Source organism: Galeopterus variegatus, unplaced genomic scaffold (genome assembly GCF_000696425.1).
Source record: "Galeopterus variegatus unplaced genomic scaffold, G_variegatus-3.0.2 Scaffold5578, whole genome shotgun sequence".
Lineage (NCBI taxonomy): Eukaryota > Metazoa > Chordata > Mammalia > Dermoptera > Cynocephalidae > Galeopterus > Galeopterus variegatus.
Genome location: NW_007731689.1, coordinates 9,891 through 22,597, shown reverse-complemented (window position 1 = coordinate 22,597; position 12,707 = coordinate 9,891). Strand labels below are relative to the sequence as shown.

The 12,707-nt window shown below is 38.3% G+C and overlaps 1 protein-coding gene across 1 annotated transcript in view; it reads right to left on the bottom strand.

Annotated features, from left to right (window-relative positions):
• The window catches only part of LOC103605084 (sorting nexin-30), a gene marked incomplete at its 5' end in the record, with an annotated part of 53,824 nt that overhangs the window by 40,108 nt on the left and 1,009 nt on the right, over positions 1 to 12,707 (bottom strand). Inside the window, one exon of the mRNA XM_008589666.1 lies at positions 8 to 166. Within this exon, the coding sequence (XP_008587888.1) occupies positions 8 to 166 (159 nt within the window). The remainder of the gene's footprint in view (positions 1 to 7; positions 167 to 12,707) is intronic.

Sequence of the window (12,707 nt, the reverse complement as noted above, 5' to 3'; positions counted from 1 at the left end):
CCCTTACCTTAGCAGTAAGGAAAACATTAAAATGTTCATTGAAAGAGAGCACAGGATGATCTGTAATTCTTTTTAGGAATTTATCCAAAGCTTTTCTTCTGGTCTCCACAAACTCTTCTGAAAAACGATCCACGACACCTTTCACCACGAACTTCTCAGGAAGCGGCTATGAAGACAAAAAAATTATCAGAGTAACCGATGAGATGGTGAAAGAAAAAACCACCAGACTAGCAAATAACTCCTATTACTGTCAGAGCAGTAGTTCTTAACTAGTCAGATCTTCATGTTGCATCAATATAAAGATTCTTAAAAATATAGATGGAGTAAATCACAACTACCCCATCGATTTTATAATGCAAGGAATAAAATACTATGACACTGCCCCTGAAATACAGAAAAGCCAATATTTATCCAGTAAATTCAACAGTATAGCTATCTTTACACTGCATTATGTACAGATGATATAATGGGAAAATTACACAAGATGAGAAAGATAGTCTAAGGAAAGAAGGCAGACAATATCAACCACACAAAAATTTATTTAAATATCTTAAGATTCTATACCAGTTCGAGGGGCAAAAGAACTTGGTGAATGAAAAAACAAGAATAGCAGGCAAACCCATGTATCTAAAAAGTACCTTTTCTAAGCCAATTTTTTAAATTTAGGTTTACACTTAAAAGTTCTATAAAATATAATTTCCTTTACTCCCCTTATGCAAACAAATTTCTCTATCACACTTACTGTGAGTCAATATTGTGGGAAATTTAAAACTACCTGCCTACCAAGGGATCTTTGAACTTTAATCTACTCCCATAATAGCTTGATCAAATGCTTAATTTAAAAGGCCTTTCTCATTACTACCACTGTAAGGAAAGAGACTATCTGTTATGCACAATTTTTGAACGTTTGAGTTATAAAATATTATAAGAAAATTTACATTAAAAATGGGCAAATACAACAGTTACAAAATTACAATTAGCAGGAATAAGTTCTGGTGTTCTATTGCACAGTAGGGTGACTATGGTTAACAGTTAAGTTTTGCATATTACGTAATAGCTAGAGGAGAGGGTTTTGAATGTTTCCACCACAAAGAAATGATAAATGCATGAGATAATGGATACACTAACTACCCTGACCTGATCATTATATAACATACATATGTATCAAGACATCAGATTGTACCCCATAAATATATACAATTAAACGTGTCAATTAAAATATATATTTTTAAAATGGGTAAATGATCTGATAGATATTTCTCCAGAGAAGATAAAGCACAAAACAGTGGCTCAACATCATTAGTAATTAAGGAAGTACAAATCAAAACCATAATAAGATACATATATACTTCATACCTACTAGGATGTCCATAATTTTTAAAAAAGGAAAGAAAAGAACCAGAACAAGTGTTGGTGACAACGTGAAGAAACAGAAACCCTTGTACATCGCTGCTGAAAAGGTGAAATGGTACCGCCACTATGAAAACAGTCTGATGGTTCTTCAATAAGTTAAAGATAAAATTACCATATGACTCAGCTATTCCATTCATAGATAAATGCCCAAAATAATTGAAAGTAGGTGTTTAAACAAAAACTTGTACACAAATGGTCATAGCAGCCCTATTTTCAATGGCCAAAAGGTGAAAACAATCCAAATATTCATTGATGGGTGCATGGATTAAAAAAATATGATATATCCATACAATGGAATATTTTTGGCCATAAAAAGGAATGAAGTACTGAAACGTACTACATTGTGGATGAACCCTGAATACATTATGGCAAGTGAAAAAAGCCAGATACAAAAGGCCATATACTATATGATTCAATTTATGTGAAATGTCCAGAATAGGCAGATCCATACAAACAGAAAGCAGATTAATGGCTGCCAGGGGCTGGAGGAATGATAAAGGGGGTGACTGTTTCGTGGGCACAAGGGTTCCTTCTGGGGTGACAAAAAATTTCTGAAACTTCTCAGAAGGTGATGATGGTGTACAACATTGTGAATGTAGTTGATGTCACTGAATTGTAGATGGTCAAAACGGTAAATTTTATGGTTTTTACCACAATGAAAGAAAGAGCATATACTATATCTCTCTAAGTCATAAAGCATGACGACACCAGTACCCATCACACTATCACTCAACTTGACAACCAGAACATCACCGATGACAACTGACTCCTGATCAGATCTCCACTTCTTCCTGTTCTCATGAGGGAACCACAATCCTAAATGTTCTGTTCATTGCCTCCTATACTTTATAGTTTTAAAACAATGTATTGTTTGTTGAACTTGTTTTTGTATTGAATGTACTGTTTGTTGAACTTCATAAAAAATGGAACTGTGCTTTTGTCATTCAATACTATCTTTCTGGGACTTACCCACATTGATGCACGTTAAGCTGTAGGAAAATCATCTTACTGCTCCATAGTCTTGCGCTATATATACGACCATATGACAATCTGTCCATCTACTCTCCTGACTGTGTACATGTGAATGGTTCACAGCTGTGTGGCACTAATGACAACGCTGCTGTGAACACTCCCGCAGGTGCATTCTGGGTTCATACACAGGTCTCTTTAGGGAATAAACCAGGACAAGGATGGCCAAGTCAAAGTGCATGTGCTTTCTTAGGTCTACCAAGACAATCACATGTTTTTTTCTTTAATATGTTAAGTGCTAAATAAATACATTTTCTAATTTTAAACCAACCTAGCAGTTCAAGTTCAAAATGTGAGATTAAACGCATCCATTTAAGTCCACAACCTCCTCAAACCCCGTCACGTGGCAAGAGACTTTTTTTCTTTTAAGTTACAAACCTTGAAGGACAAAAGAAGCCAGAAATAAGATACAGCAACAAGGACTAGCGGACTTAGCCAACCCATAAAAATGAGACACTAAGCCACTTGGGGTGGATAATCCAAAACGTGACCTAGATTTATAACACAAAACCTTTAAAAGATTTAGGAATGGGCAACGCCAGCACTCCCAGGAATGAAGTACTTGGGTATGGAGGAATTCAACAGCCTCAACCTGAAAGAACTTTGGAAAGTCAGTATGTTTCAGCCATGCTTCCTGGGTTCACCTTTCACCTCTGACACCTACCAACTGTTTGCCTTTGGTCAAGTTCTATAATTTCTTGGTACCTCAGTCTCCTCATTTTCAAAAAACTAGATAACAATAGTACCAACCTCATAGGGTTGTTAAGGGATTAAATAAGCTTATATGCTGAAAGTGCTTTGAATGACTCCTACCACAGAGTAAACACTCACTAGAAATTTGGGTGCTTTTGTTGCAGGAGTGGTGGACGCTTCAGGGGACTGATAGTCTTCAGGGACATCCAGTGTTCATGTAAACCTAGAGGTGATGGGAATCTTCAGAGAAGAGGCTAAGAATACTGGGGGATTTCTTTACAACAGAGCAAGAGTTCTAACGGGCACAGTGGAAAGATCTGGAAATGAAAGAGGGGAACAGAGCCAGGAATAAAATCACAGAGGTACATGGGGATGACGTGTCCGAGTTTGACACCTAGTGGTGCCTATACTTAGGTAGAATATTAGAAATGTGGTACCGGGTCAGATATATAGGGCATCCAGCCCAATATTCTGCCAGTCAGAGGCACCAGAGAAGCTATCTTAATAGGATATGGTCAGCCTTTATGATTTCCTTTATTCTGCTCAGTCCCTCTTCCATTCCTTTAGGCAGCCATTCTCATACCCCAACTTTTCATGCTAGGCAGAAAGCAGGTGTAAGAGCATCACATGGAAATTCTCTCACCATTTTGCTTCCTCCAGAGAAAACCATCTACTGGGCACTACCCTCACTTCCATTGCTCAGGTCCCAGTGGGCAACATACCTCTCCCCAAAGCTATTTCACCCGTGTCCTTGACCCATTAGTTCACTATGGTGCACCTGATCAGAGGGTGAACTGATAAGCCCTTCTCCTCCCTGTACCTTCAACATCTCCTGCTCATCCAGCTCTATTCCCAAACCTACAAAACTATGGTTGAATTTCTTTCTATGTGAAATGAAACAATCGAACCATCCCTTGAGTTTACATCTTCTCTACTCTCCTTCCTGTCTCATTCAACCTTTTCGAAAAGAGTCACTTATCTTGACTTCTTCTCTTTCCATTGATTTCTCAACCCCCAACCTCCCCAACCCCAAAACAAAACTGGCTTTGGTACTGCCTTCCGTGCTGCGTTTCTCAGCCCTATCCTCACCCAGTGCACAAACTGCTTTTTAAAATATGATCACCGTGACTTTCTAATTACCAAATGCAGCAGACACTTTTCTGTTCTCATCTCTTTTGTCCCATTGAGCATACTCTCATCTGCTTCTGCTGAATAGGACTTGGGAGGCAGGACTAACAAGCAAATAAGTGGTTAGTAATGCCTCATTTAACATAGCAGATGACCTCCTGAAATAGTTGTCCATTCTTCAGATTCAGTACACTGAATGTTTGTTTAATGAATTGGGGGAGCTCGCCGTTAACAACACCCTGAGGTGAACCTTGCAAAGAGAATTTCCTTCTGTAATAAGCATTATTATTCCCAAATGTACATGGCTTTGGAAAATTGTTTCTTCCTATTTCAAGTTTCTTTATTGGGACATACTTACTCTCCTTTACTACTTTCTGGGTTGCTTCTGTATAGGAATCTGGGTTGCTGGTGAAATCAAGTGCACCCGTGGTGGGTAAATGCACTATTGCAAATGAAGAGCTCAGCACAACTCCATGCACACAGCAGATGTCTAACGAATGCCAGGTATTTTTATTAATTTGTAAACACTGAGAACAGAGCAAAAAGGGGAGTGGAACACAGGGTAAAACTTCCATATATCTTTTAGGCCAAAATGTTTTTTAAAAGTCACTGATAAATTTCTCCATAAAAATAAAGAAAAAAAAAAATCACCTGGGATACCACTTCATACCCATTAGGATGGTTATTTTAAAAAATGGAAAATAACAAGTGTTGACAAATATGTGGAGAAACTGCATACTCATACATGCTGGTGGGAATTTAAAATGGTATAGCTACTCTAGAAAACAGTTAGTTCCTCAAAACATTAAATACAGAATTACCATATGATCCAGCAATTCCATTTCTTGGTGTATAGCCCAGATGATTGAAAACAAGCATTCAAACAACATCTTATACAAGAAATGTTCATAGCAGCATTATTTTTAATAGTTGGGCTGGGAAAAGGGGGGAATGGGGAGTGATCGTTTAATGGGTATGGGGGTTCTTTTGGGGGTGATGAAAACCTTCTGATTAAATAGTGGTGACGGTTGTGCATTGTAAATGTACTAAAAGCCACTGAATTGTACACTTTAAAATGGTTAAAATGGTGGGTTTTATGTTATGAATTTTACCTCAATTTTTTTAAAAAAGAGAGAGAGAGGTGATGATGGAAGCAGATGTTGGAGGTGAGAGAAGATGATTTGCTACTGGCTTTGAAGATGGAGGAAGGGGCCACGAGCCCACGAATACAGGTGGCCTCAAAGAGCTGGAAAAGGCAAGAAAACAAATTCTCCCCTACAGCCTTCAGAAGCAACGCAGCCTGGCCTGTACTTTGCTTGATATTAGTCCACAGAGACTGATTTTGGACTTTTGATCTCCAGAGCTATACCAGAATAAATTTCGGTTGTTTAAACCACCTTAAAAAATATATGATTGTGGGTGGGGATGAGGGAGTGGACAGAAATGAAACAAGACTGGGCTGAGCCCGTGGCGCACTCGGGAGGATGCGGCGCTGGGAGCACAGCGGCGCTCCTGCCGCAGGTTCGGATCCTATATAGGGATGGCTGGTGCGCTCACTGGCTGAGCGCGGGGCAGGCAACACCTAAGCCAAGGGTTGTGATCCCCTTACCGGTCACAAAAAGGACAAAAAAAAAAGAAATGAAACAAGACTGACCATGAGTTGATAAATGTTGAAACTGAGTGATGGGGTCTCATGGGGGTTCACTGCACTGAATCTCTCTACTTTAGTATGTTTGACATTTTCCATAATGAAAAAGTTTTTTAAAACTAAATATATATATACATAAATATGTCGGAACCTGTGAAAAAAAAATCCTACTTGAAAAACAGGATTATTAATCCTATTACAATAACTCATTAAATATTTCAAGGTTTACTTTGAAATATTGATATTTGTTATAGCATTGATAGCTTGGTAAAGCACTTTCAGATGTGTGAAGGTACTTCGAAAAGTTCATGAAAGGATTCATATTACCTTTTTTTTTTTTTTTTTTTTGTCTTTTGTCTTTTTCCGTGTCCGGCAACGGATCGCAACCCTCAGTGTTGCCCCCGTACCAGACCGGGGACCGGCAACGGGATTGCAACCCTCGGTGTTGCCCCCGCGCCTCGCTCAGCCAGTGAGCGGGAACCGGTCTGTATGTGGGATCCGAACCCTCGGGCGGGAGCGCCGCCACGCTTCCCAAGCGGCGCACTTACCCAGTGCGCCACCGGGCCGGCCCTCATATTACCTTTTAATTCTATTTTTCCACAAACTTTTTGAAGTTCCCTCGTATTATATATTCCATATTAGTTTATAAAGCTATTTTGTAATCTGTGAAACAAAAGCATATTTCCTATAGATGGTCACTGAAAAGCTACTATTTCTGGGTAAGAAATCTGGACAAAGAATTCAATTGCTCTGTCTTGAAATGTCCAGCTTCCTCATCAACATTTGAATTGCTCCTTCTATGCAATTCAAAAAATATTTAGTGCACACCCACTACATGACAGAAACCTATTTTCCCTACCCTCATCAAATTAGTAGAAAATATTGCTCATAAGCAAAAGTAACTACCAAATAAATAAAGGAGCATTGAGATTAAAAGCCTGACCCTGTAAAGAGTAATCTCCAAGCCTGGTTTAACTCAAAGTATTTGAAAGTTCAACCAATGTTTCGCTACTCATTAACTTATATAATGGATAATCTAAAGGCATTAAGATTTAACAGTACAAAAAAAGGAAGAACAAACTAGAAAATGAATTTAGAGTTCTTGTTATTTCATATTTAGAAAAATAGTTGTTGCATTACAAATTTCTTCTCATTAATTCCTATGGAAGCTTACTACTACCCAGAAGAAAACTGGGTACATAATAAATACAAAAGCCTCCTTCCAGCAAAACTTCCTTCATAAAAATGGAAGTAAACATTAAGTTTCCAAGTGAAATTAAACGCTAAAGTGTTTAGCAGATATATTTCCCTCATCTTCCAAATCTATGTATGCCCATCTAATCATGAAATCTCTCTGCTGTGTAACTAGTAGTATTCTAGCAAATGAAGCCATGTTAAAACCACAGAGAAAATACAGAAGCAGAAAATGGAATAGTGGGTGACGCTATTGTGGGGGATGGGGAAATGGGGAGGAGCTGTTCCATGTGTATAAAGTTACTGTTACACAAGATGAATAAGGGCTGGCCAGTTAGCTCAGTTGGGTAGAACGCAGTGTTATAAAACCAAGGTCAAGGGTTTGAATCTCCATACCGGCCAGCTGTCAAAAAAAATCACTGAGATGAATAAGTTCTAAATATTTGCTATACAACATGGTGCCTACATTTAACACTACGGTGTTGTGCACTTAATTTGTTAAGTGGGTAGACCTCATGTTAAGTGTTCAATAACCACAAGCAAAGGGACATAAGAAAACTGTTGGAGGCCATGAATATATTTATTACCTTGATTGTGATGATGTTATCATGGGTGTGTGCCAACTCTTCAAATTGTATGCATTAAATATGTGCAGGGTTTTTTTGGTACATCAAATTATACCTCAATAAAGCTTTAAAAAATCACTGAGGAAAAAAAAAGTTACAATAATAAAAAGACTTTCTGATAGCTCCAACTGCTTCATAATAAAGAAAAACACATTGAACTGCCATTTTGAGATGACAAACATACACATCCACTTCTAGTTCCAAGATGGCATTTTAAGAACATATGGTTATCTCTTCCTGCTTTCAAAATTCCAGAGGAACAAAGCAATATAAAAAGAAAAAAAAAAAATCTGCTGCAGCACCAGAAAACATATAAGGGTGCTGTTAACAGGCCAGAATTTGTTAAAGACACAGAGTAGAAAAGATTGGATTGAAAGGAACATCAACCAATCAGTATAAACTATCTTGTGATTGTTCTCAGGAAAAGGAAAGGTCGGCCTAGGAAAGTAAGGGGTTGAGTTTCTCCAGAAGAGCCCCAAAAGCTGCCAAGTTCAGAGCCATAGGGGACTGGAAACAAGGTCAGGCTTTAGGACAGCCATAGTAGAAAGGCAAATCAAAGAACGCGACTGCCTCCCCAGAACCACAAGCGGCTGAATGTTCACCTACGACTTCACATGGCCCCAGTGAAGCTCAGGTAAAGTGGGGATCTTAACTCCATGCTCCTAACACAAGCAGTAGAATCTGAAAGCTCAGTAATTTTCAGACATTTTTAACCAAAGCTGACTTAGGATGGCAAAAACAAACACACAAACAGGAACTTACCACCATTCCCTCCAATTTTCCAGCTGATTCAAAAAGAGTCTAAATTTCCTCTTGAAAAACAAAACATGTACACATAGCTAGAAAAGCTCTGAAAGCAAAGTACATTGGGAGGTAGCAGCAGAGATGGAGACCTATCCAACAAGATATTGAAATGTGCTGTAAGATATAATAATTCAAATAGTGTTGGAGGGGCATCAGACCAGAGAGATCAATGAAACAAAACGTTCAGAAACAGCCCAAGAATACACAAGTTTAATACATGATACAGTTTAATGCATGAACTATGATAAAGGTGACTGATTAGTCATAAGTGGTTCTGGGAAAACTTATCCACCATCCGAAAAAAGTGAGGTTCTCCCATCTCACAGCAGAATAAACTATAGATTTAAATATAAAAAATAAAGGCATAAAAATAAGAGAAGAAAATACAGCAATATATTTTTAACATTCTAGGTTAGAAATATGCTTCAAAGCCAGAAACTGTAAAGGAAAGATTTACTTGGCTGGGAGGGAAGGGTTGTTATTTTGTTATGAAGTCAAATGACAACTAGAAAAAAAATTGACAGATATTTGCAACTGGGTTAATTTTCTTTGCAGAAATGTGTTTTCCACAAACCAATAAGAAAAAAATAGGGAAATGAAGGGGCAATTCATAAAAGAAAACCTAATATCTTATAAAGTCATGGGAAGATATTCAGTGCACTAGTAATCAGAGAAATGGAAATTTAATGTGTAAAAATGAACTCAAAATGAATTAAAGGCCTGAATGAAAGAGCTAAAACAATAAAACTGTTAGAAGAAAACACAGGTGTAAATCTTCATGATCTCAGGTTAGGCAATGGTTTCTCAACGTGACACTAGAAGTAAAAGCAGTCAAACAGAAAAATAGATAAACTGGACTTCACCAAAAATTTAAAAACCTTTCTACTTTAAAAGACATCATCAAGAAAAAATAAAGAGACAACTTACTAGAGGGGAGAAAATTTTTGTAAATCATGTATCTGATGAGGAACTTGTATCCAGAATACATAAAGAACTACAACAATGTAATAATAAACAGACAACCTAATTTTTAAATGGGCAAAGAATCTTAACAGATATTTCTCCAAGGAAGATACACAAATGGCCAACAAGCACACAAAAAGATGCTCTACATCATTAGCCACCAGGGAAATACAAATTAAAACCACACCCACTAGGATGGCTATAATCAAAAAGACCAATAATAACTAGCGTTGATGACAATGGGGAGAAAATGGAACTCCCATGCGCTGCACGTGGGAATGTAAAATTATGCAGTCACTTTGGAAAACAGTTTGGCAGTTCCTTGAAGATTAAATACAGACTTACATATGATTCAGCAGTTACATTCCTAGGTATATACTCAAGAAAAATGAAAACATATGTCCACAGAAAAACTCATACACGAATGTACATAGCAGCACTGCTCATAATGGCCAAAAACTGAGAACCAAAATGTCCATCAAGGGTGAGTGGACAGACAAAATGTGATGTATCCGTACAATGAAATATTATTCAGCAATAAAAAGGAACGAAGTGTTAATATATGCTACAACATAGATGAACCTTGAAAACATTAAGCTAAGTGAAAGAACCCAATCACAAAAGATCATGGGGTATATCATTCCACTTATATGAAATGTCCAGAATAGGCAAATCTATAGACAGAAAGTAGATGAGTGGTTTCCAGGGGCTGGGGGAAATAAGGGTTTTAGAAGTGACAGTTAAGGAGGGCAAAGTTTTTTGGGGGGAGAGGTTGATGAAAAGTTCTAAAATTGATACTGCTGATGGTTGCACAACTTTACAAATATACTAAAAGCCTTTGACTTGTACATTTTAAATGGGTGAATTGTATGGCATATAAATTATATCTCAATAAAACTGTTAAAAAACAAATGTGCCACAATTCAGCTTCTCATTAGGAAATAGATGTTGGAACAGCTCGATGGTCTCATCACAATGACTAGGAAAGAGCCAGATAAACTACAAAAATTCTACTCTTGAGGGCATAACAAAGTCGTGGAAGCAATAAAGAGATGAATTGGAATTTCATAGAGGGAGACTTCTAGGGCACGGTTTTTGTTAATTTGCAGCAGGAACTGATGATAACACTTGGCCCACGTGGGGGACCGGGAAACCAGGGAAGTATTGGTTGGTGTCTCAGGACTGGTGCTGGTGTGAGAGATCACACAAATCAAGAAGCACTGACACGGTTGGTGTTTTCACAGGACATTGTTCGTGTTCTGGGGATAAACATGGAAGACTGAGGAGCCAGGCAAAGGGTTCCTAAAAGTCAGAGTAAAATCTGCCTGACTCTCAAAGTGCTTGGGAGGTAATGTTTCCCCAGGGGCACAGGGCTGCTGATTGGCTCTCAAGATTTTTGCCACATTTGAAAGCTTCAGGATGTGGGTTGAGCGGGAGCCGGTCTGTATGTGGGATCCGAACCCTCGGGCGGCAGCACTGCCGCGCCTCCTAAGCGGCGCACTATCCAGTGCGCCACTGGGCCGGCCCCTCAATAAAGCTGTTTTTAAAAAGAAGAAATTAAAGTCTAAACAATAATTACGTTGCATGCTTACTGGGTCTCCATCTGACAATAAGTTCCCCAGGGCAGCAGTCCCTTGTCTGTCTTATAATCCCTCAACCCACCCTCTCTTCCTCCCCAAGGTCACCTATCAGGCCTAGTAAAAAGATTAACACAAAGTTGGTGCTTAATAACAGACAGACGCCTCATAGCAAAGATGCTGTAAAATAATTTTTTTTGTAGAGGAAAAGGGGTTTGCTTCTGGTTTGACTTTCACATTACAGAGATGTTCTCCTATATTAAATGTGAGTACAAAGAATTTATGAAAAAATGTTAAGTCTCCACTTGCTTCTAAAGTTACTTCCTACTCACTGCTTCTATCCGGACCATAAGAAACCACATTTAAAGATACTCTGGATCTACCCTGGGCATCCTGGAGACTCTTCCATTCTTTCCCAGTCCTACCTTCAGTGTCTATGAATGAGCAACACTATGTTTTACCAGCAGGTGGCGATGTCTAACCTTTGATATTCAAATACCAAACGTCAAATGTGCCAGCTGCCAGGAGCGGGAGCATAACTCGACGCAGGGTGTGGGCTACACATAAAGAACGACTTTATGAATGCCCAGGGTGGATCCAGGGTATCTTTAAATCTGGTTTCTTAAGGCCTGGGTAGAAGCAGTTAACAATAATGTTTAATAATAATAATTGCTTCATTACTTGTGACAAATGTGCCATATGATGTAAAACAATAACCAGCAAAACTGGGTGTGGAGTATTTAAGAACTCTCTTCACTATCTTTGCAATAATCTGTAATTCTAAAACTGTTCTAAAATAAAGCTTATTTTTAAGAAAGTATTCACTAGCTGCCAATTTTGCCAAATTAAGATTCTATTTTAAGGAATAGTTCCAACTGTTTTAAAACTATTCTTTCCTGCTAAGGCATGTTTTTAAGTAATTAGAAGAGAGAAGAGCAAAACTTCAGGCTTGGAGAGCAGAGGGGATACATGATAGGGAAAAAAGGAGACGCCCAGAGAAAGAACGAAGTCCCAGACAAGTCCCATCATTTCTATCACAGTACTAGCAACATGGCTCTTTTCTCCTTGAAAACCAAGAAAACTTCCAGAGTGTTCACAACATATACAGTCTCTTCCAACCATGGGCAATAAAGAAGGTTGGAAGATACAGTGGGAACAGAAAAGTTGGTAGTGCTAATAAGTTATCATTCAACCAAAGTTTCTGCTGAAAGATTGATCAGCCCTTCTGAAGAGTTTTATGACCCAAACTTCCCTAAAGCCCCCAAAGTCCAAAGAAACACCTGGTGTCTAAATAGTTAGTATTTCTACTTTTTAAGAAAGTAGTCAGAAAAGGACTCAATATGTATGTTGATTTAGTAGTCTTTAAAAAAAAATTTTTTTTTTTATTTGCTCTGGTTCTGTTTTTTTTAAATGAGCATTTAAGAAGTAAATATTATAGGCCGGCCCGTGGCTCACTTGGGAGAGTGTGGTGCTGATAACACCAAGGCCACGGGTTCGGATCCTGTATAGGGATGGCCGGTTTGCTCACTGGCTGAGCGTGGTGCTGACAACACCAAGCCAAGGGTTGAGATCCCCTTACCGGTCATCTTTAAAAAAAAAAAAAAAAAAAAAAAAAAAAAAAAAAATTTTTTG